At 43.6% G+C, this 24,980-nt stretch overlaps 1 protein-coding gene across 1 annotated transcript in view; it reads left to right on the forward strand.

Annotated features, from left to right (window-relative positions):
• Nucleotides 1–24,980, forward strand: part of LOC120057990 (cytoplasmic protein NCK2-like) — a 56,995-nt gene that overhangs the window by 24,534 nt on the left and 7,481 nt on the right. Inside the window, exon 2 of the mRNA XM_039006475.1 lies at nt 8,063–8,307. Coding sequence (XP_038862403.1) covers nt 8,079–8,307 — 229 coding nt within the window. The 5' untranslated portion in view covers nt 8,063–8,078. The remainder of the gene's footprint in view (nt 1–8,062; nt 8,308–24,980) is intronic.

The following is a 24,980-nucleotide window of genomic DNA, read 5'->3' on the forward strand; positions in this document are numbered from 1 at the left end:
CAATGATGATGTTCAGTACACTGCTTTAGCCCACAGCCATGTGTGTTGTATTTTACCCTTTGGTTGACCATATGGCTGATTTACATTGGCACTGTGACACACACACACGTACGTGTTCACCTCAGCATTACCCTTACTCCTCCAGACGGTGCTAAACAAACTGAGCTGTACATCAAAGCTCTTGTTTTCTATGCTTTGTATTGTGTGCCCAGGAACATGAAGGGACCATGCTGTCATCTCTCCTGGGGTAAAAATAGAGGATACATGATTAACACTGTAGTCTGGTGCACTTCCATTGAAGCGGTGAGAAATAAACAAAGGGAAGAAAAAACATGCCAGTCACAAAACAATGGTAGTACAGTAGGAACCTGAGCGAGTCAAAGGTCCCATCTAGAGACAGCAGGAGCGGTAGAGATACTCTCAATGATCGGCTATGAAAAGCCAACTTACTTTTACTCCTGAGGTGCTGACTTGTTGCACCCTCGACAACTACTGTGATTATTATTTGACCATGCTGGTAATTTATGAACATTTGAACATCTTGGCCATGTTCTGTTATAATCTCTAGCCGGCACAGCCAGAAGAGGACTGGCCACCCCTCATAGCCTGGTTCCTCTCTAGGTTTCTTCCCAGGTTTTGGCCTTTCTAGGGAGTTTTTCCTAGCCACCGGGCTTCTATACCTGCATTGCTTGCTGTTTGGGGTTTTTAGGCTGGGTTTCTGTACAGCACTTTGAGATATCAGCTGATGTAAGAAGGGCTATATAAATACATTTGATTTGAGTAAGTTAGCCCAAGAAGAGGGAGGGGTTAAGATGGTCGTGGGACGGACTTCATTAAAATTAAATAGGACACTTACTGCAATGCCTGTACCTATTGCTTGACAACATTTTAAATCTAGACAGATTTCAAGCCAACTCCATCTTGAGTACTATGTGAGTGTCCAGGCATTTTATTCTACTACACATTTTTCTCGCTTTGTTGCAGTCTGACCGGTGAGTAGGGGTGTGTGTGACCACCACGCCAACCGTAACCATGGAAACTCGCTAAACAATGTCTCTCCCACTCGGGGGGGGGAAGGGAAAGAAATGACAGAACCAGAGTGAAGTGAGAAATTGCTTGAAAATTTGGGAGTGAATGGAGACTGGGTGGATGGAGAAAGACTGGGTGGATGGAGAAAGAGAGGAATTCACAGTTTGTTTAGTGAAGATGGACATACGTGTGAAAGCGCTGTCCAAGGCGGCTGACTGGGACTGGGTGGACCCAAGACGCTGCCTAATCTTCTCTCTGAGTGGAGAAGATGATAGAGAGGACAGCGATACTGTCTGAAAATAATGACCTCCCTGCTTTCTGAAGCACTGAGGTGGAGGGCTGTCACAAAGTCAACTATATATACTTTAGAAACGTTTTACACAGCACATTAAAATGTAGTCGTTTAGCTTTGGTGTATAACTTTTTTGTAGAAATGTCATTTTCTGGAGCTGAAGAGAAGGACATGTAGAGCAGGTGTTCTTAATCCTGGTCCTGGGGACCCAACGGGCGCACGGTTTTTCCATAGCACTACCCACCTGAATCCATTAATCAACTCATCAAACCTTTAATTAGTGATATCAGATGTTTGTCCCCAGGACCACGATTAAGAAACACCTGGCATAGAGTATGGTTATTTCAGTCTTAGCGCTTACTTATACTCTCAGTCCATTTTGCTGTACAGGCTTTTGTCAGCGATATAGTTTAATCACAGTAGCTTTGATCAGGACTTACAATAGCTTAATTCGATAAGTCCCTGTTCCTGCTGTATTTTATCCCCATGAAGTAGCCGGCTGAATGACTGCAGGCCTGGGCCTCGATCTGTGGTCTGAGAATTCTGTCAGTAGCTCAAGCTAACTCCTCAGGGTCTATTTTGAGCAGGCACTTGAAAGGACGGCATGATGTCTTCCTTTTCGGGACCTCCCTGAGCCATCAAAGTCTTGGGTCTGTTGACAGTTTTTAGCCTGTCCTCTTTGATGACATCAAACATGGTAGTAATTTTCTGCCGCTCAAAATGAAGAGGAGCACGCACCAACATCAGAGAGAGAGATGGGTCTAGCCAACTGCATTGCATACCACACCCCTGATGTGTGCACACACACACACACACACACACACACACACACACACACACACACACGTGTCCCGTTTAGTGTTTCAGGCCAGGCGTGAACAGAGTGGTAGGGCATGACTGTGGCAGTGGGCTCACTATAAAACACATCATTAACATTGACAGTGTTCCAATGAATTTGGCCACGATGACGAGGGCTTTGACCTGCTTTCAGCACCCATTGCCAAAGCAGTGTGTTGTGGGTGCTGCTAGTAGGCCCCTCCAGATCACAGTGAACCGATGGGTCTATAGGAGTACCAGGAGCTGGTTCCTTATCCTACGGTGTATTCATTCAGGATGCTGGAGATCAACCAGTTTCCTCTACCTCAGTTTTAGAAATGACCCAACGAAAACACCACCAAACAAATCAAAGTGTTGGGAAAAGGGCAGAATGGTTTGTTGTTCCCCTGGCTCTTCCTCTGGCTGTGTTTTTGACCTGAATGCCAAATGCGGAGAGCTGTGCCAGTCTTGTCTCTTTTTTTTAATCCTCTTTTACTATCGCTTTGTGTTGTGATGAAAAGGCCTGGGAGTTTTTTTTCTCTCCCCGTCAGTGAAGAACTGAAGTGCTGGAGTAGTTCAATTCAGCACTCTGTCACTTCTCTTCGTCTTTCAATTCTCAATAGAGGGATGGAGGGTCAGGGGGGAGCAGTCTCCCTCTTTCTCCTAATCTCCCTTATTTTTAACCATGTGTCTTCCCTGTTTCTTCCCAATTTTATCCTTTAAAGGCAATCTGACAATAGCAGGCAGGCATATATGATAATGCAGCTGGAACTTGATGGCTGTAGGGAAAGAGTAATGAAATAAATGTAGTTATATACTAAAGCTTTGCCTGGAGGGCGGACGTCAGCTGTAACACATCTAGGCCAGAACTGAGGTGCGTCGGCGCTGTAACGCATAGAACTGAGGTGCGTCGGAGCTTTAAAGCATCTAGCACAAAACTGAGGTAAGCTGATAGGTGTGGGGCACAGTAGTATGTGTAGTAATGGGGGGGATCTATACAGTTTTTGACAATATAGCATTTTGACCATCGCAATATTATCTTTGTGCTAGTTGGCTGTACCTGCACCAGAATGCTAGTATTTTTCCTTCATAGCTTGTTCTCCATTTTATCTTTTTAAATATTGAGTAAAAAATGTTTTCCTTGACTGATCAAAACTTGTCTCATTATTCTCTCGTCTCTGCAGCAGACATGGTGAGCAATATGTTTGGAACATCGAATTGCATTAAAATCACAGTATCAAATTGCAATACATATAGAATTGTGAGAATCGTGATACATATCGTATCGGCCCCAAAGTGATATCGTGTCGTGAGGTCCCTGGCAATTCCCAGCCTCAAGTGAGAGTGCTGGTATGTTTTAATGTGTAGCGTGTGTTTAGTGAGACTGTTGGGGTGTGTGGGGTGACTGGTGGGGTGACTGGTGGGGTGACTTTTGGGGTGACTGTTGGGGTGTGTGGGGTGACTGTTGGTGTGTGTGTGTGCTGTCTGTTGACGGGTGTTTAGTAAGACTGTTGGCGTTTAGTGAGACTGTTGGCGTGTATGCTGACTTGGCGTGTGTTTAGTGAGACTGTTGGCGTGTGTTTAGTGAGACTGTTGGCGTGTGTTTAGTGAGACTGTTGGCGGGTGTTTAGTGAGACTGTTGGTGTTTAGTGAGACTGTTGGTGCGTGTGCTGTCTGTTGGCGCATGTTTAGTGAGACTGTTGGCGTGTATGCTGACTTGGCGTGTGTTTAGTGAGACTGTTGGCGTGTGTTTAGTGAGACTGTTGGTGTTTAGTGAGACTGTTGGTGCGTGTGCTGTCTGTTGGCGCATGTTTAGTGAGACTTGGCGTGTATGCTGACTTGGCGTGTGTTTAGTGAGACTGTTGGCGTGTGTGTTTAGTGAGACTGTTGGCGTGTGTGTTTAGTGAGACTGTTGGCGTGTGTGTTTAGTGAGACTGTCGGCGTGTGTGTGAACGCCCAGAGAGGAGGGTTAATCTTATTATAAGTGGCAACCTCATCACTCTCCCTAATGAGCACGGTCGTCGGGGGAGACTGAATAATCACCATGGATACAGAGGTAGCGGGGCCATCGCACTCTGAGGGAGAACGAGAGTCATCTATCAGAACGCTGATGAACTGGGGAGGGAGGGTGGATGAGACAGAGGTGAGAGACTACAAGAGAAGGGAGGGAGGGTGGATGAGACAGAGGTGAGACAGGTGGTTATTATCATACTCTTCTTACCGGTCTCATCCTTGTGTGTGGGGTTGATTTGGGATTGGTTGTGTGTGTAATTTCGATAGCAGACACTACTGCCCAATGATAGCCTGTGGACGAGGTTAGATGTGTGTGTGTAACTGTGTATACAGCTGTTCTGTAAGCCACGTTGGTAACACCTCACCCCTCTCACTCAATCTTCTGCATTGTTCCCAAGGCAAGGACAGGCTCACAGGCAAGATTTGGCCTGCTCCTCTCCTACCCGCTCTACCTCCTCCTACCCGCTCTACCTCCTCCTATCCGCTCTACCTCCTCCTACCCGCTCTACCCCCTCCCTTTCAAGTCTAACCGTGTCCAGGCCTGTTGGAGAATCCTGTTAGGCAGCTTTAGTGCATGCAAGCAGGGGCACATTCATTATATTACAATGGTTCTGATGCTACACAGATGCTTGTGTGGCAGTAGTCTGTCTTGTCTCTCCAGTGACTGTGAGAAGAGACTAATGGGACAGTAAAGCGTCTGATGTACTAGAAATGAGTGGCACTGTGCTAAAACATCCATATACTCGACGGTGCATTAAGAAATGAGCCTGTGGTGGATAGTTTAATATCTTGTCTTTTTTTTTTAAAAACAGCATTTATGAAATACAGTGGGCTATATCTGAAGATCTAAATCTTTCCAGCGTTAATGGGATCTTTTTATGTGGTGTAATCGTGTGGCTCCGCTACTCGTGAGTTATACGGTCCTGTGTGGCAGAGCTTCATCAGTGAATTGCCCTCTCATTAAAGAATAATGTCGAAGACGATATGAGAAAGGAAATGTGTGATCCCAAGTGTCTTTCCCCCTGTGGGCCGGGGTATTTTACCATTTATCGAGATGTCTGTCTCTAGAACACTCCAGTGTTTTGACTGACTGACTGACTGCCAGCCAGCCAGCCAGCCCTATGTTTAACCACCGGCCGTTAGCTAAGTTTCACACAGCAAGGGTTTAGCAGTTGTCTGTCTCGCTCTCTGTCGCTCTCGCACTCTTTCACCATGAATATGTAATCAGGCCATTACTATGCAACGTGCATTTTTAAACAACGACTGCCTCCTCACAGTAGAATAGTGTTACTATACTATTTACCTGCAGGTCAGGACTTCAACAGAAGGGAGACTGTGATTGATTGAGTCAGGCACTTGTTTATTGCTCCTCCAGGTTTGGATTCAAAGAGGTGTTGAGAGAGCCCAGGTCTACAAGTTGTAATGCATCAAAAGTAGACTGTTTTAGTATTTCACTTTAAAAAATGATAACATTTGGAGACGAGGTTGACTATTGTAGAACATTAGTGTTATTGTGTGAATTACTTCTCTTCCTCTTCGCGATCATCTCCGTATCATGTTTACAAGGCGGCGCTTCCGTTATTTATTTGACGGTTGTTTCCCAGCAGCAGTGGTTGAGCTCCGGCGGAACGTTCTACACATAGACGCTGAATTGGGATGTTTCATTCCACTGGCATGTGGGACCAGAGAATTTCATTAGGCTGTTATGGGAAGGCTTGATGGAACAACACTGATAGACTGAGCACACCTGACCGGCTCTCATAAATATAGTCATTTTAATATGGTGTTGTGTTCATAAATATAGTCATTTAATATGGTGTGTTCATAAATATAGACATTTAATATGGTGGTGTGTTCATAAATATAGACATTTAATATGGTGGTGTGTTCATAAATATAGACATTTAATATGGTGTTCAGTTCATAAATATAGACATTTAATATGGTGTTGTGTTCATAAATATAGACATTTAATATGGTGTTCAGTTCATAAATATAGACATTTAATATGGTGTTGTGTTCATAAATATAGACATTTTAATATGGTGTTCATAAATATAGACATTTTAATATGGTGTTCAGTTCATAAATATAGACATTTAATATGGTGGTGTGTTCATAAATATAGACATTTAATATGGTGTTCACCTCATGCACTCAGTCACACACAGAAACACTCCCCAACACGCAGGCAGGCAGTCACACACACACAGAAACACTCCCCAACACGCAGGCAGGCAGTCACACACACACAGAAATACTCCCCAACACGCAGGCAGGCAGTCACACACACACAGAAACACTCCCCAACACGCAGGCAGGCAGTCACACACACAGAAACACTCCCCAACACGCAGGCAGGCAGTCACACACACACAGAAACACTCCCCAACACGCAGGCAGGCAGTCACACACACACACAAATACTCCCCAACACGCAGGCAGGCAGTCACACACACACAGAAACACTCCCCAACACGCAGGCAGGCAGTCACACACACACAGAAATACTCCCCAACACGCAGGCAGGCAGTCACACACACAGAAACACTCCCCAACACGCAGGCAGGCAGTCACACACACACAGAAATACTCCCCAACACGCAGGCAGGCAGTCACACACACAGAAACACTCCCCAACACGCAGGCAGGCAGTCACACACACAGAAATACTCCCCAACACGCAGGCAGGCAGTCACACACACAGAAACACTCCCCAACACGCAGGCAGTCAGGCGCGCATACAATACATGTCTGAATGTACGGATACATGCACACCCTTCCATGTACGTTCAGCTGTAAAGTAGTGTGTGACTGTTCACCTGATTCCTGTCCTGCATGGTGAACTGGAGCATGCATACTCCCTCTCTCTCACACTAATGTGCTGGGCTGTGTGTGTGTATAGCCAGCACTCTCTTGTTAAAACCATCTAGTCTGTCAGAAAGACTGTCGGGGTTGCACGGCCAAACTGAAGGTGCAACACCATCGATGTTTCACTGCTTGACTTCAGGAGTTTCATTCAGTGACAGTCAGCTGTTTAATTAACCAATAAGGCCCGAGGGGGTGTGGTATATGGCCAAAATACAATGGCTAAGGACTGTTCATATGCACAATGCAACACGGAGTGCCTGGACACAGCCCTTGGTATATTGGCCATATCCCACAAACCCCCGAAGTGCCTTAATGCTATTATAAACTGGTTACCAACGTAATTAGAGCAGTAAAAATAAATGTTGTCATACCTGTGGTATATCCAGCTGTCAGCCAATCAGCATTCAGGGCTCAAACCACCCAGTTTATAAAAAGCATTATCCCGTAAGTCAGTATCTGTGAGCTCCAATCTCAGCCTCTGAGTTAGATCTCTGCCCTCTTTCTCTCTGAAGGGAGTACATTTTTTTCCTTTTTATGTGAAAAACTCCTGGGCCCATTGGTGTTTTAACTGGCTTCACATACATCTGCCATGTTTCCGCCATCTGATCTCAGATCTGGCTGACGGGTGGTTCAGGATCCAGATTATCAGGTGCTTCCTGTTAGAGGTCAACCACAGTTTAATGAAAGCCTAACCACACTGGCTTGGTTTCAATAAGGAGTTCTCTTATGACTGGTTTGATATATGTGGTTTTTAGTTCATCACTGTTGCACCGTCTATCTTATTTTATAGTTGGATGGTGTAGTAGTGTTATCTGATGGCATAATTACGGTGTGTAAAATGGAGGCAGGGTTGCAATAGTGTGATTATATGTATTAGGATGCTTTCCTGCTTTTTTTTTTCCTCTCACACATTTACCTCATTTGCGTAATTGTTAAATCATATATTTTTTTTGGGGGGGGGCTACCATGCAGACAATCTCTCTTCGTCTTAGGTCTAATTTGAGGTTGATGTGTAACTTACTCTCTTCTCTCTCTTTCCAGGGGGACTCCATGAAAGATGACGGAGGAGGTGACAGTTGTAGCCAAGTGGGACTACACGGCCCAGCAGGACCAGGAACTTGACATCCGGAAGAATGATCGGCTTACTCTGCTGGACGACAGCAAGACGTGGTGGAGGGTGAGGAACGCCTCAAACCAGACCGGCTATGTCCCCTCCAACTACGTAGAGCGCAAGAACAGCCTGGTGAAGAAGGCCTCTCTGGTCAAGAACCTCAAAGACACACTGGGTAAGAGGGTTGGGGCTGGGTTTATCAGCCACCGATAACCGATAACTGTTGGTGACAGTGGTGGTAGTTTGTCAGTGTGTTGTTGGTGGTAGTTTCTGTGTGTTGGTGGTGGTAGCTGAAGGGTTATCGGTGGCGGCGGGGTTATCGGTGGCGGCAGTTTCAGTGTGTTGGCGGCGGCAGTTTCAGTGTGTTGGCGGCGGCAGTTTCAGTGTGTTGGCGGCGGCAGTTTCAGTGTGTTGGCGGCGGCAGGGTTATCGGTGTGGTAGCGGCGGCAGGGTTATCGGTGTGGTGGCGGCGGCAGGGTTATCGGTGGCGGCGGCAGGGTTATCAGTATGTTGGCGGTGGCAGGCGTGGTAGTTTATCAGCAGTAAAAAAGAGGAGCATTCCCTCGACTTCCTCCTCCTCTATTTTGTCAATCCCCTCTACACATCCGCTAGAAATGGATGAGCTCATTATTAACCCTTCTCCTGAATTGTATGTGTGTCCCACTCTGGTACTGGGGCTGGATGTGAGCCTCTGTCTTACTTTACAGAGCAGCTATCCACCAGCATCTCAGGGACAGTGTTCAGCTGGCCATCGCTGAGTCGCCACAGCTTGGTGTCTGTATGTCCTCACAGTGTTCAGCTGGCCATCTCTGAGTTGACACAGCTTGAAGTCTGTTTATCCTCACATTAATTATACAAGCACTCAGTCACGTGTGACCTGTGAGTGTAAAGGTCGAGCACCTGTCCCAGGTTTGTCAGCATTCCTCTTCACAGGTTTCCGGTTAGAAAGATTCCTAGTTTAGAGTTAAGGGTTCAGGATAATGCGTGTAACGTCATGAAAACTGCTCCGCACACTACAGGATTATGGAAGATTAAATCTTATCTAAGATGTTTACTAAACATCCATGGATGATCAAACGTGAGCCTGTCTCTGGGCTGGTGGAGACTGAAGAGACACTGGCATGTTCTGTCTCTCGCCATCTCCTTACTCCCTTTCTCCCTTTTTTATACTTTCTCATATACTCATATATATTTTGCTGAACTGTGAACTCTTGCGTGCACCAGAGAGAGAGACATAGGGAGTTGAGCACACAGGGGCATTAGTATGGAGTTCGTGTCCCCCCCCCCCCTTTTGTTGCTGTATTAGCCTCCACGCTTCTCGGAAGGCTGTCACTAGATGTTGGAACATTGCTGCGGGACTTGCTGCCATTCAGCCACGAGCATTAGTGAGGTCGGGCACCGATGTTGTGCGATTAACCCTGGATCGCAGTCGGCGTTCCAATTCTTCCCAAAGGTGTTTGATGGAGTTTAGGTCAGGGCTCTGTGCAGGCCGGTCAAGTTCTTCCACACAGATCTCAACAAACCATTTCTGTATGGAGCTTGCTTTGTGTGCTGGGGAATTGTCATGCTGAAACCGGAAAGGGCCTTCTCCAAACTTTTGCCACAAAGTTGGAAGCACAGAATCGTCCAGAATGGCAATGTAGCGTTAAGATTTCCCATCATTGGAACTAAGGGGCCTAGCCCTTTACAGTTGGCACTATGCATTGGGGCAGGAGGTGTTCTCCAGACATCAACCAAATCATCACTCCAGAGAATGCGTTTCCACTGCTCCAGAGTCCAATGGCGGTGATCGTTACACCACTCCAGCTGACGCTTGGCATTGCACATGGTGATCTTAGGCTTGTGTGCAGCTGCTCGGCCTTGGAAACCCATTTCATGAAGCTCCAGATGAAGAGTTCTTGTGCTGACGTTGCTTCCAGAGGCAGTTTGGAACTCAGTAGTGAGTGTTGCATCCAAGGACAGACGATTTTTACGTGCTACGCGCTTCAACACTCGTTCTATGAGCTTGTGTGGCCTACCACTTAGTGGCTGACCCGTTGTTGCTCCTAGACGTTTCCACGTCACAATAACAGCACTTACAGTTGACCGGGGCAGCTCTAGCAGGGCAGAAATTTGACGAACTGACTTGTTTGAAAGTTGGCATCCTATGACGGTGCCACATTGAAAGTCACTGAGCTCTTCAGTAAGGCCATTCTACTGCCAATGTTTGTCTATGGAGATTGCATGGCTGTGTGCTCGATTTCATACCGGTCACCAATGGGTGTGACTGAAATAGACGAATCCACTCATTTTGAAGGGGTGTTTACATACTTTTGTGCATATATAGTGTACGTCTTCTCTGCTGGTGGGAGAGCGAGAGAGAAGTTTAGATGGAGAGAGACGCACACAGACATACAGAGAAGGGGAGAGAGAGGGAGAAATAGTGGCGAGAGGGAGGGCGGAGGAGGCTATGCGAGGGGATGGGTAGTCTGTTTCAGACACACTTATTCCCCTCTGCCCCGAGGGACGGCTCCATCAGACTGTGGGCCAACACTGCACAGCCTGTCACTTGTACTCGCCAGCACTGAGTCAGGACTGTGTGTGCGTGGGGAGTGCTCACGATGTGCACAGATCTTGCTTCTTTCTCTTGCCATGAATCTCAAAATATTTCTAGCAGTAAGAAAACGAATTCTAGAGGCACTGAACCAACACTCATCAACAATCATTCTCACCTTCTCTGCTATCCCCCTACACACTGTTATTCTGACACCAATGTGAGTGTATCCATAATTAAAGGGATGTCTCTATGCCCATTAAAGAGATGTGGCTGAGTCATTGAAGTCCTGTCTGCAGGCCAGTAAACCAGCTTCAGAGTGAGGTCTCTAACAAAGCAATGCACTTCCCCACCCACCAACCATCAGGGCTTGACGTGCTAGCCTGATGGTGTTGCAGCCTGTGGTGAAACCAAGAAACGACTAACTATCCGCGTCTGTTATTGAATTTTACATTATGGCCAGGTTCTACTTCAACCCCTAGCATTTCAATATTTTGTATTTCATCATAAATCAATGTTTGGACGGTGAGGGTTCGGCAGTAACTTCTAATGTCTTATTTTGTGTGTGTGCACATGCATCCTGGCCCGCCTAGTAAAGTCAGCACTAAGTTATGGTTCCTCTTTTTCCAGTCAGGACTGCATGTTTCGCTGTGTCCTGGGTTGCTCTTCCTGAAGGGAGAAGCCCAGTAGCATTGACACAAAATGGCTGTGCAGGGGCAACCATCTCTCCACTGACCCAAAAATGGCAATGCTCACTCATCCATTGACAGCTACTGCAGGCCAATAAAGGGCAAATGTCTCCACACTGAGCCAAAATGGCTCCCTCACTCTTTTTTTCTTGTCTTTTCTTTTTTTACTTTTTACCCATTTTTCTCCAATTGGCTTCACTCTCTGACAGATTTAGGGTGTACAGTACACACTGTCGTCGTGCATGTCTGCCCATAATGTTTGTGAAAACATAACTCGCTGGATGTTTGTACTGAGCGCATACAGTAGCACTGTGTGTTAATAGCACTATGCTTTTACTGTAGCAATGTTTGAAATATGACAGGCCACAACCTTACAATGGGGAAGGGAAACATTATATATATATACACTGCTCAAAAAAATAAAGGGAACACTTAAACAACACAATGTAACTCCAAGTCAATCACACTTCTGTGAAATCAAACTGTCCACTTAGGAAGCAACACTGATTGACAATACATTTCACATGCTGTTGTGCAAATGGAATAGACAAAAGGTGGAAATTATAGGCAATTAGCAAGACACCCCCAAAAAAGGAGTGATTCTGCAGGTGGTGACCACAGACCACTTCTCAGTTCCTATGCTTCCTGGTTGATGTTTTGGTCACTTTTGAATGCTGGCGGTGCTCTCACTCTAGTGGTAGCATGAGACGGAGTCTACAACCCACACAAGTGGCTCAGGTAGTGCAGTTAATCCAGGATGGCACATCAATGCGAGCTGTGGCAAAAAGGTTTGCTGTGTCTGTCAGCGTAGTGTCCAGAGCATTGAGGCGCTACCAGGAGACAGGCCAGTACATCAGGAGACGTGGAGGAGGCCGTAGGAGGGCAACAACCCAGCAGCAGGACCGCTACCTCCGCCTTTGTGCAAGGAGGTGCACTGCCAGCGCCCTGCAAAATGACCTCCAGCAGGCCACAAATGTGCATGTGTCTGCTCAAACGGTCAGAAACAGACTCCATGAGGGTGGTATGAGGGCCCGACGTCCACAGGTGGGGGTTGTGCTTACAGCCCAACACCGTGCAGGACGTTTGGCATTTGCCAGAGAACACCAAGATTGGCAAATTCGCCACTGGCGCCCTGTGCTCTTCACAGATGAAAGCAGGTTCACACTGAGCACATGTGACAGACGTGACAGAGTCTGGAGACGCCGTGGAGAACGTTCTGCTGCCTGCAACATCCTCCAGCATGACCGGTTTGGCGATGGGTCAGTCATGGTGTGGGGTGGCATTTCTTTGTGGGGCCGCACAGCCCTCCATGTGCTCGCCAGAGGTAGCCTGACTGCCATTAGGTACCGAGATGAGATCCTCAGACCCCTTGTGAGACCACATGCACATTTGTGGCCTGCTGGAGGTCATTTTGCAGGGCGCTGGCAGTGCACCTCCTTGCACAAAGGCGGAGGTAGCGGTCCTGCTGCTGGGTTGTTGCCCTCCTACGGCCTCCTCCACGTCTCCTGATGTACTGGCCTGTCTCCTGGTAGCGCCTCCATGCTCTGGACACTACGCTGACAGACACAGCAAACCTTTTTGCCACAGCTCGCATTGATGTGCCATCCTGGATGAACTGCACTACCTGAGCCACTTGTGTGGGTTGTAGACTCCGTCTCATGCTACCACTAGAGTGAGAGCACCGCCAGCATTCAAAAGTGACCAAAACATCAGCCAGGAAGCATAGGAACTGAGAAGTGGTCTGTGGTCACCACCTGCAGAATCACTCCTTTTTTGGGGGTGTCTTGCTAATTGCCTATAATTTCCACCTTTTGTCTATTCCATTTGCACAACAGCATGTGACATTTATTGTCAATCAGTGTTGCTTCCTAAGTGGACAGTTTGATTTCACAGAAGTGTGATTGACTTGGAGTTACATTGTGTTGTTTAAGTGTTCCCTTTATTTTTTTGAGCAGTGTGTATATCTATATATATATATCACACACAAAACCACCATTTAAAAAAAGCCAGACTACGGTTTGCAACTGCACATGGGGACAAAGATCGTACTTTTTGGAGGAATGTCCTCTGGTCTGATGAAACAAAAACAGAACTGTTTGGCCATAATGACCATCGTTATGTTTGGAGGAAGAAGGGGGATCTTGCAAGCCGAAGAACACCAATCCAACCGTGAAGCACAGGGGTGGCAGCATCATGTTGTGGGGGTGCTTTGCTGCAGGAGGGACTGGTGCACTTCACAAAATAGATGGTATCATGAGGAAGGAAAATTATGTGGATATATTGAAGCAACATCTCAAGACATCAGTCAGGAAGTTAAAGCTTGGTTGCAAATGGGTCTTCCAAATGGACAAAGCCCCAAAGCATACTTCCAAAGTTATGGCAAAATGGCAACAAAGTCAAGGTATTGGAGTGGCCATTACAAAGCCCTGACCTCAACCCTATAGAAAATTTGTGGGCAGAATTGAAAAAGCATGTGCGAGCAAGGAGGCCTACAAACCTTACTCAGTTACACCAGCTCTGTCAGGAGGAATGGGCCAAAATTCACCCAACTTATTGTGGAAGGCTACCCGAAACCTTTGACCCAAGTTAAACATTTTGAAGGCAATGCTACCAAATACTAATTGAGTCTATGTAAACTTCTGACCCACTGGGAATGTGATGAAAGAAATAAAAGCTGAAATAAATAATTCTCTCTACTATTATTTTGACATTTCACATTCTTAAAATGGTGGTGATCCTAACTGATCTAAAACAAGGACTTTTTACCAGGATTAAATGTCAGGAATTGTGACAAACTGAGTTTAAATGTATTTGGCTAAGGTGTATGTTAACTTCTGACTTCAACTGTGTGTGTGTGTGTGTAAATATATATATATATATATATATATATATAAAGAACTTTTTCAATTTAAACCTCTTAACTTCTTTGGGCTGCAAGCCCGAAGCCGGGCACAATATGACAACAGCCACTTCAAGTGCAGGGCGCGAAATTCAAAATATATTTTTTAGAAATATTTAACTTTCACACATTAACAAGTCCAATACAGCATATGAAAGATAAACATCTTGTGAATCCAGCCAACATGTCCGATTTTTTTAAATGGTTTACAGCGAAAACACCACATATATATTTATGTTAGCTCACCACCAAATACAAAAAAGGACAGACATTTTTCACAGCACAGGTAGCATGCACAAAGCCAACCTAACTAACCAAGAACCAACTTCATCAGATGACAGTCTTATAACATGTTATACAATAAATCTATGTTTTGTTCGAAAAATGTGCATATTTGAGGTATAAATCAGTTTTACATTGCAGCTACCGTCACAAATAGGACCGAAGCAGCCAGAGTAATTACAGACACCAACGTCAAATACCTAAATACTCATCATAAAACATTTCTGAAAAATCGATGGTGTATAGCAAATTAAAGACAAACATCTTTTTTTTAAAAGTGTTTTACAGCGAAAACACAATATAGCATTATATTAGCTTACTACAATAGCCTACCACACTACCGCATTCATTCATCAAGGCGCGTTAGCGATAGCAATAGGCACGTTAGCGATAGCGAATAAACCAGCAAAAGATATATAATTTTTGACTAACCTTGATAAGCTTCATCAGATGACAGTCCTATAACATCAGGTTATACATACACTTATGTTTTGTTCGAAAATGTGCATATTTAGAGCTGAAATCAGTGGTTATACATTGTGCTAACGTAGCATCTTTTTCCCAGAATGTGCGGATATTTTTATGGCACTCAACTATTCTGACCAATTAACTATACATAAACGTTACTAAAAAATACATGTTGTATAGGAAATGATAGATACACTAGTTCTTAATGCAATCGCCGTGTTAGAATTCTAAAAATAACTTCATTACGACATCCAGCTTAGGTATAGCGAGAGAGTACCCAAAATCTGGGCGCAAACGACTATTTCACATGTTCGACAGATATATGAAATAGCATCATAAATTGGGTCCTACTTTTGATGATCTTTCATCAGAATGTTGTACAAGGGGTCCTTTGTCGGGAACAATCGTTGTTTGGATTTAGAATGTCCTCTTCTCCAGTCAATTAGCACGGAAAGCTAGCAAAGTAGCGCGAAGCTCTCCTTCCTGAACAAAGGCACACAACGCAACACGCCTAACGTCCCGAATAAATTTCAATAATCTAATAAAACTATATTGAAAAAACATACTTTACGATGATATTGTCACATGTATCAAATAAAATCAAAGCCGGAGATATTAGTCGTCCATAACGACAGCTTATCAGAAGGCAAAACCAGGTCCCTTCACGCGCTCTCCAGAAAACAGGAAACTGGTGACACGTCATGCCGAGAGCTTTTATTCGACCCCAGATCAAGTTATACACTCCATTTCTTCTCTCACTGCCTGTCGACATCTAGTGGAAGACGTATGAAGTGCATCTATACTAATAAATATCAAGGACATTAATAGGGAGGCCCTAGAACAGAGCATCGATTTCAGATTTTCCACTTCCTGTCAGGTAGTTTGCTGCAAAAGGAGTTCTGTTTTACTCACAGATATAATTCAAACGGTTTTAGAAACTAGAGAGTGTTTTCTATCCAATAGTAATAATAATATGCATATTGTACGAGCAAGAATTGAGTACGAGGCCGTTTGAAATGGGCACCTTTTATCCGGCTACTCAATACTGCCCCTGCAGCCCAAACAGGTTAACAATATGGAAACTATGATTATGAAAGGGAACACATCCACTACCTCAACACACTTGTGTATTTAGTATAAAAACTACTGACTCCCCATGACTCCTTCCGGTTGCCCTGTGCATTGGCAGGGTTGGAGTAATCGGTTACAAAATATTATCAGATTACAATTCATTCGGGAAAAACAGATTACTTCTAGGATTACTTTAATATTCATAAAGGATGTTTACAATAAACTTTGACACCTTTCTCTTTTCTCAATGACATTCAAATCAATCAGCATTGAAAAAGGCGCAAGTTTCTAAGTTTGTTCTGCCTGAGCGAGTCTGACCACAAGTCAGAGACCACTACATGATGACACAGTAATGCGTTTGATCAATAATAGATCACAGGAATGAATATGTATATATATTTATTTATTTGTAGGCTACAGTTCAAGCTATGTCTTCCAATGGTGTGACTGCTGTCGGCATCCAAAGATCATACATACAACTTGAATAAACGCTTGGCAGTAAAGACGACAGCAGTGGTTTAGCCTACAGGCGATACTGCATGGCAGTGGAGGCTCCTCAGGAGGAAGAGGGCCATCCTCGGTGAATTTCATATAAATTGTGAAACAAAGTTATCATTTTTAGATAACTATACTAAATATATTCACGTCACCAAATTATTGATTAAAAGTTTTTTTTTTTGCAATGGTCTACAGTAGCCTCAGCACCATGGTGTGGTCGGAAGACAGCTAGCTTCCGTCCTTCTCTGGGTACATTGACTTCAATACAAAACCTAAGAGGCTCATGGTTCTCACCCCCTTCCATAGACTTACACAGTAATTATGACAACTTCCGGAGGACGTCCTCCAACCTATCAGAGCTCTTGCAACATGAACTGACATGTTGTCCACTCAATCAAAGGATCAGAGAATGAATCTAGTACTGAAAGAAAAGCTACAGCTAGCAAGCACTGCAGTGCATAAAGTGTGGTTAGTAGTTAACTCGGAAAGACAATAGTTGAACAGTGAGAGCGAGAGACCCACAAAGAATAATTTGAAAACAAATTTGTTAAATTCCAATATCTATTGGGTGAAATACCAGTGTGCCTTCACAGCAGCAAAAACAAACCTGCTCCTACTGGCTTTCACAGATTCTGCCTTCACTCTCCTGAAGTTGCCGGTTATAGGCTGCATGAGGAGTCAGCAACCTTTCTCACCTGGAATGCTGGTTTATCTTAACATTTCTACCAATCTGCGTGGCATTTATGGTTTTCATAAGCACATTTCTGTGGAAGAGTTTCATTTAATTTGTCTTCCTATCTCAATCATTGTCATGTGGTTAATCAAAAATCTATCTAAATGATAAGGATACAAACCTAAAAAGTAACTTCACTTCTATTGACATTGCCAACTATGTAAAAATAGCCTACATAAAGCCAACAAATTAAAACATTGCGGCCTACAGGTAGAAAATACCCTGATAAAAATAAATATCATATTGGTTACGCATGGCCTGTCCGCAATGAATTTGAAACATTGTATAAAATATTCTGAGCCGTCAGTTTCCTGAGCTAGTGAGCTCGGGACAGACACAGCTGTAGGCTATTTGCGCAAGGGATAAGAGGTCATCAGGTAGGCCTGTTTTCTGACGTTTCCACTGGATCAGAACATGACATGTTTCTCTTTCACGCTGAGAGGTTACTGAAAGGGAGAGAGCTGGAAAGATGTTTCAAATACATTGAGGAACTGTTGTCATTCTCAATGGATGTAAAAACAGACTTCGTTTGCTTGCTGTCTGAGGTTACTTTGAGATGCTCCACTGCTCATTAGTAGTGCTGCGTTAAGCCAATCAGAAACACTATCTGATCCCCAAATGGGCACATTTATATGCCTACATTTGCATGCAGGACAGGTAGCCTATCGGCCTACTTCTACGTATAATCCGGTGCGTGTCCTTACTCAACATTGACAGAAGCGCTCCAAACAAAAGACCATACATAAATTGGAAAAACTCCTAAAAGGAATGAAATGAATCAAAACTTGTTTCTCTCAAGCATATGTTGTGTGCTCTGCAAACAGCGTGTCCACTCCAACAACGGGGACTTTAGACTGGAATAATTATATATTGAATGCATTAACAGAAATGACTGTAATCTAACAAACATTATAGATTACAAATTATAGGAATTAATGGTAAATGTACTACTGGTGATATATGTAATGGGGAATTGACAGACACTAACAATCAAATACAAATAATTCACACAATGAAGTTGACTGTTCACAAATTGGCAGGAGAGAGCACATTCTGGAGAGAGACGTGCGTTGTGCGTTTTAGCCACCGCAATGGATTAGTGTCCTGAGATGGGCGCCAATCAGACATGTCTCCTGTGCCATAAAAAAATATATTTACCTACCTCATGAAGCTGGTTGAGAGAATGCCAAGAGTATGCAAAGCAGTCAAAGGCAAAGGATGGCTACTTAGATGAATCTCAAATATTAAATATATATTTTGATTTTAACACTTTTTTGGGTTACAACAGGATTCCATATGTGTTATTTCATAGTTTCGAAGTCTTCACTATTATTCTACAATGTAGAAAATAGTAAAAATAAAGAAAAACCCTTGAATGAGTAGGTGTGTCCAAACTTCTGACTGGTACTCTATATTTGTTACGCAAATCTCGGTCGACCAACAGCCTATCGCCTAAACAATTGACCAGTCGACTAATTGGAGTCAGCCCTACTGATTTTCAATTGACAGGTAATTAGTAACTGTAACGTATTACAGTTTAAGTCTCTTACCTAGGGCTGTTGCGATGACCGTATTACCGCCACACCGACAGTCATGAGTCATAAGACAGTCAAATTCCACTTGACCGTTTAGTCACGGTAATTAGGCTTCTCCAAGCTCTGATGCTGCTGATGGTCATTAGTAGCCTACCAAACTTCCTAACTGCCTGATCTCAGCACTCTATTGTCCCTCTAATCACTGACATCAATGCAAATGTAATCAAAAATCTAATCAAACACTTCATGAGCTCATGTTGCGCAACATTTCTATAGGCTATGCAATTGCGTGAGAAAACAGTGATGGCCTCTGTTGAAAAGAGGATCCCATCAGCTGTCTATAGACTAGGCCTACTATATTTATTTCTCAACTTTCTTAATATTAAGCACATTGCTTCTCTTTACAACAGGAATATAGCCTACCAGGCTGGCATTAAAATGAACCACAGGAAAAGCTCCTCCATTCGCTATTTAAGTGCATAGATGACCTGTATTTTTATCTCTGCCCCTGTTTGGAGACAGGTGCATGATAATGATCCGTCCTAAATCAAAACAAATTGCACACATTATTTAGTATATGTAAAGACAAGCTTAAATCAAGAATTGTCTGATGGGTGACAATATAGCCTAACTGGCATACATAAGCAGCACGTGAGTTTCAAGTTTGGGGAAGATCATTTTCACCATAAAAATGCACCTTTTATAATAAATACATTACATGCACAATCGCATTTGCGGTCACTTGATAATGGTGTTTTTTGCTAATGGAACATTCGTGCTTAGGGTGCATTACGGCCATACAAAGGGGATTCCGCCGTGAAATCCGCGGCATTATCAAGTGCTTGTCAAATTGTGAATGAGAGACTAATGAAGTGTGTACATCCTCCGCAAAAAAACAAAGCAGAGCTCATGCCTTTCAAGCAACTTTTTTTCAAATCGTTAGTCGCGTCATGCCGCCTTACAATGTATTAAAAACAAAACATAGCGCAAAATTTGCAGAACAACTAAAGTTACATGAATAACTCTAAATTAAGCATATAGGAGTACCTATTTCTTTGTTAACCTCAACAAAAAATTGCCGCATGGTCGCACTCTCTCAAATCGTTTGGAGAAAATGTCCTTTCTTTTATTCAGCATTGTTCAATTGTATTCTTCATACTATAAAATAATGCCACGGAATTCTAAGCAAATCTTGTCTGCTAAATGAACTAGTGTAGCCCAGCCATTTAGCATAACCAGATCAGAACCTAACATAAGGACAACTCAGAGTATTCTGTTCTGTTCTTCTGAAATAGACTACATTTTCTTCATGTCATGCTTCTTTAGACCTGTCCCTAATAAATAATGGATTTATTGCGAAGTTGTAGGCTATATTTAATGGATTTATTAGACATTTTTAAATGTAGATGTTCCAAAGTTCTGCATCAGTGGCTTGTAGGTGATTAGTGGAAGCCAGGAGATGCTAAATGTGTTTGTTGATTAACCATCAATTATCGTGAGACTGACCGTTATTTGCTTGACAATCACCGGCTGACTAAATTTTGTGACTGCCACAGCCCTAATCCTACCCACCCTGTTGATATGCCAACCTCTGCGTCGCTCTGGGTTGTTATTAAGACATGCTGAGGTAGGGTTGTCATGGGTCAGGCTCCAGTGCTGAATGAATAAGGATGGGGGGAGAGAAAGATGGAGTGTGGGAGGAGGGAATAGAGACTGTTCTGCTGCCAACCAGCAGACCAGAGCCTTGAAGTGGAAATGAGGGAGATGGAGAGTGTGTGTGTTTCAGCTGAGCTGGGCTGTGTGGGTCTCGGGGGACTTTGTGTCTGCTGCCCTCGGCATATCTCTGCTCTCTACCCTGAGGCAGTCGACAGCTCAGTCTCTCCACGGGATGGCTTGAAGTAGGCCCAGGAGGAGAGGTTTCATGTTGTCACAACAAGTGGGGCAACACACACTAATGACTTGTTCCACCCATTCAGTGCCTTTTGAGAAGTGTAACTTTAAAAAATATATACATTTTTCAAAGTTAATTTACACTTTGAATGCATATGAATCTAGAAGAGAAATATCTCTGCAATTGTTAATGTCATGCCCCCCCCCTCCGTTCTTGACTTTTCCTAAATAAGTATTTAACACACGTGTTAGCATTTTGATATCACAAACATAATTTGTGTTTATAGGCAGTTTTTAAGAGAACATTTTCCTGGAGCGCCAATAAATGACTTTTCCAAATACTGCTCCAGAGTCACATGCAGGTAAGACGTTTTGGTATATACGTGTTCTATATAGTATCACAGAGCAGATTCGGATGTTTCCAAACCACTTATAACTCTCAAATTGAAGAGTAACATAAATAACATTGCGTACTGTAACATAAATAATGAAAATGCTGTTGTGTTCCTCTGAGAGATATTTTTGCGTATTCTAGTGTTACCCAAGCTCTTCATAAACACAACCAAAGGATATTTTTGCGTATTCTAGTGTTACCCAAAGCTCTTCATAAACACAACCAAAGGATATGTTTTCAGATTAGCATACAGTGCCCTTGGAAAGTATTCAGACCCCTTTTTCAAATTTGTATTACGTTACAGCCTATTTCTAAAATGGTTTTAAAAAACAAACAAAAAACAAATCCTCAGCAATCTACACACAATACCCATAATGACAAAGCGAAAAAATATAATACAGAAATACCTTATTTACATAAGTATTCAGACCCTTTGCTATGAGACTCGAAATTGAGATCTGGTGCATCCTGTTTCCATTGATCATCCTTGAGATCTTTCTACAACTTGATTGAAGTCCACCTGGGGTAAATTCAATTGATTGGACATGATCTGTCAACTGTGGGACCTGTCTATATAAGGTCCCACAGTTGACAGTGCATGTCAGAGCAAAAACCAAGCCATGTGGTCGATGGAATTGTCCAGGATTGTGTCAGGGTACAGATCTGGGGAAGGGAACCAAAACATTTCTGTAGCATTGAAAGTCCCCAAGAACAGTGGCCTCCATCATTCTTAACCTGTCCAGGACCGGGGGTTCCGCTAACAGCCAATGAAATTGCAGGGCGCCAAATTCAATCAACAGAAATCTCATAATTAAAATTTCTCAAACATACAAGTATTAGACACCATTTTAAAGATAAAATTCTCGTTAATCCAACCACAGTGTCCAATTTCAAAAAGGCTTTTCGGCGAAAACAGAACATATCATTATGTTAGGTCAGCAACTAGTCACAGAAAGCATACAGCGATTTTCCAACCAAAGAGAGGAGTCACAAAAAGCAGAAATAGAGATCAAATTAATCACTAACCTTTGATATTCTTCATCAGATGACACTCCCGGGACAACATGTTACACAATACATGTATGTTTTGTTCGATCAAGTTCATATTTATATCCAAAAACCTCAGTTTTCATTTGGCTTTGCCTCCAAAACATCCTGTGAATTTGCACAGAGCCACATCAATTTACAGAAATACTCATAATAAACATTGATAAAAGATACAAGTGTTATTCACAGAATTAAAGATATACTTCTCCTTAATGCAACCGCTGTGTCAGATTTCAAAAAAACTTTACGGAAAAAGCACATCATGCTATAATCTGAGTACAGCGCTCAGAGCCCAAATAAGCCATAAAGATATCCGCCATGTTTTGGAGTCAACAGAAGTCAGAATAGCATTATAAATATTCACTTACCTTTGATCTTCATCAGAATGCACTCCCAGGAATCCCAGTTCCACAATAAATGTTTGATTTGTTCGATAAAGTTAATGATTTGTCCAAACACCTCCTTTTTGTTAGCACGTTTAGCCCAGTATTCCAAATTCATGACGTGCGATCACTAGGAGCAGACGAAAAGTCAAAGTTCCGTTACAGTCCGTAGAAACATGTCAAATGAAGTATAGAATCAATCTTTAGGATGTTTTTAACATAAATCTTCAATAATGTTCCAATCTGAGAATTCCTTTGTCTTCAGAAATGCAATGGAACTCAAGCTAACTCTCACATGAACGCGCATGGTCAGCTCGTGGCTCTCTGGGAGAGACCTTACTCAATCCCCTCTCATTCGCCCCCACTTCACAGGAGAAGCATCAAACAAGGTTCAAAGACTGTTGACATCTAGTGTAAGCCTTAGGAAGTGCAATATGACCCCATAGACACTGTGTATTCGATAGGCCAAGAGTTGAAAAACTACAAACCTCAGATTTCCCACTTCCTGGTTGGATTTATCAGGTTTTCCTGCCATATGAGTTCTGTTATACTCACAGACATCATTCAAACAGTTTTAGAAACTTCAGAGTGTTTTCTATCCAAATATACTGATAATATGCATATATTAGCAACTGGGACTGAGTAGCAGGCAGTTTACTCTGGGCACGCTTTTCATCCAAACGTGAAAATGCTGCCCCCTATCCCAAACAAGTTAAATTGAAGTTTTGAACCACCAAGACTCTCTTGGGCTCGAGTGGTGCAGTGGTCTAAGACACTGCATCCCAGTGCAAGAGGCGTCACTGCAGTACCTGGTTCGAATCCAGGCTGCATCACATCTGGCCGTGACTGGGAGTCCCATAGGGCGGCGCACAATTGGCCCAGCGTCGTCAGGGTTTGTCCAGGGTAGGCCGTCATTGTAAATAAGAATTTGTTCTTAACTGACTTGCCTAGTTAAATAAAAAAATAATTACAGCTGGCCACCCAGCCAAATTGACCAATCAGGCTAGAAGGGCCTTGGTCACAGATTTCCTCTGGACATTGGAGAACCTTCAGAAGGACAACCATCTCTGCAGTACTTCACAAATCAGTCCTTTATGGTAAAGTGGCCAGACGGAAGCCACTCCTCAGTGGCTTGTTGTACATGGACCTTGACTCTTCTTTTAAACATTATGGTCTGTTCAATATTCCTGTCTTGTTTGCATTTTTCATCCCCTTCTGTCTTTCTCTCACTCTTTTTTTCCTCGATCTCGCCCTCTTTTTTGCCCTCTTTTTCTGTTTCGCTTTTTCTCTCTCGCTCTCTTTCTCACTCTCTCCCCCTCTTTTCTGTGAGTTCTGTCCTGTGATGTCTGGTCTTCTGTGTGTTAGTAACAGCTGCCAAGGGAGCCTCCTCCCTCCATCTCTCCCCACCCATTTCTTTCTCACACAACAAAGCAGGAGGAAAGTTTAGTGCCACTCTGTGTGAACCCAATAACTTTCTGAGTTATCTGTCATCTACAGAGCTGTGACCTGGCTCTACACTGCAACTCAAACACTGACACATAGTTGTCACTTTTCCCTGTGTTGTGACTAAACAAATTACAACATTGGGAATGTGTTTGCAGTGGAATGTAATTGTACTTACTGCATAACTAACAGAACAACTAAAGTATGTTTGGTGACTTTTATTTAAGATGTAATTGGTTTGTACAGTAAGAGCTGCCCTGATGGGGTCTGTCTGCACAGCATCCAACCCCCGGAGCCATTAGTCATCTGTATGTCAGTCACCCATCTCCCTAGGTGTGACAACTGAAAGCATCAGAACAACTCTTAGTTGGCCCTAGCTAGCGCTCAACATGGGTTACAACAGGTAAATAATCAACATGGAGGAGACAGGAGAGAGCTTGCTGTCTTCGTTGTGCAGGAGATGGAGGCAGGGAGAGGAGACGGGTAGGTGTAGAGGCACCTTTGATCCACTGCCTGCCTGTCAGTACCACAGCAGAGCCACGCACCAGGCTGTCTGCTCCACTTTCCTCCCCAGCTCGAATGTACTATTTTCAGCTTTTTGAGGGGACTCGGTTAGCTGAGCTAGAGCATGTCGGTGGTGCTGAATGCCTGGTTTAATGAGGAGATGGGAGTTGTGACAAACACACTAGCAGTTGTGATGGAGGGAGTGTCTGTGTGTCACTTCGGTGTGTTTACTGTATGTGGGTTTGAGAGAATTACTGTGTATGTAGTGTCTGTGCATGTGTGTGCAATCTTGTATGTACATGCATGTGATTGTGAACATTAGTTTGAAGCTGTTCTGGCTCGTGGTGCCCTATTAAGACTGTTGGTGTTTCCTTTATTCTGGCAGTTACCTGTATGTGTTTGTTTTGTCCTCTATCTTACGTGTTTACTCCCCAGCTGGGCCCAGAGTGCAGCCTGAAGCCTCAATTTAGTGCCCCCCC

Source organism: Salvelinus namaycush, chromosome 13 (genome assembly GCF_016432855.1).
Source record: "Salvelinus namaycush isolate Seneca chromosome 13, SaNama_1.0, whole genome shotgun sequence".
Classification (NCBI taxonomy): Eukaryota; Metazoa; Chordata; class Actinopteri; order Salmoniformes; family Salmonidae; genus Salvelinus; species Salvelinus namaycush.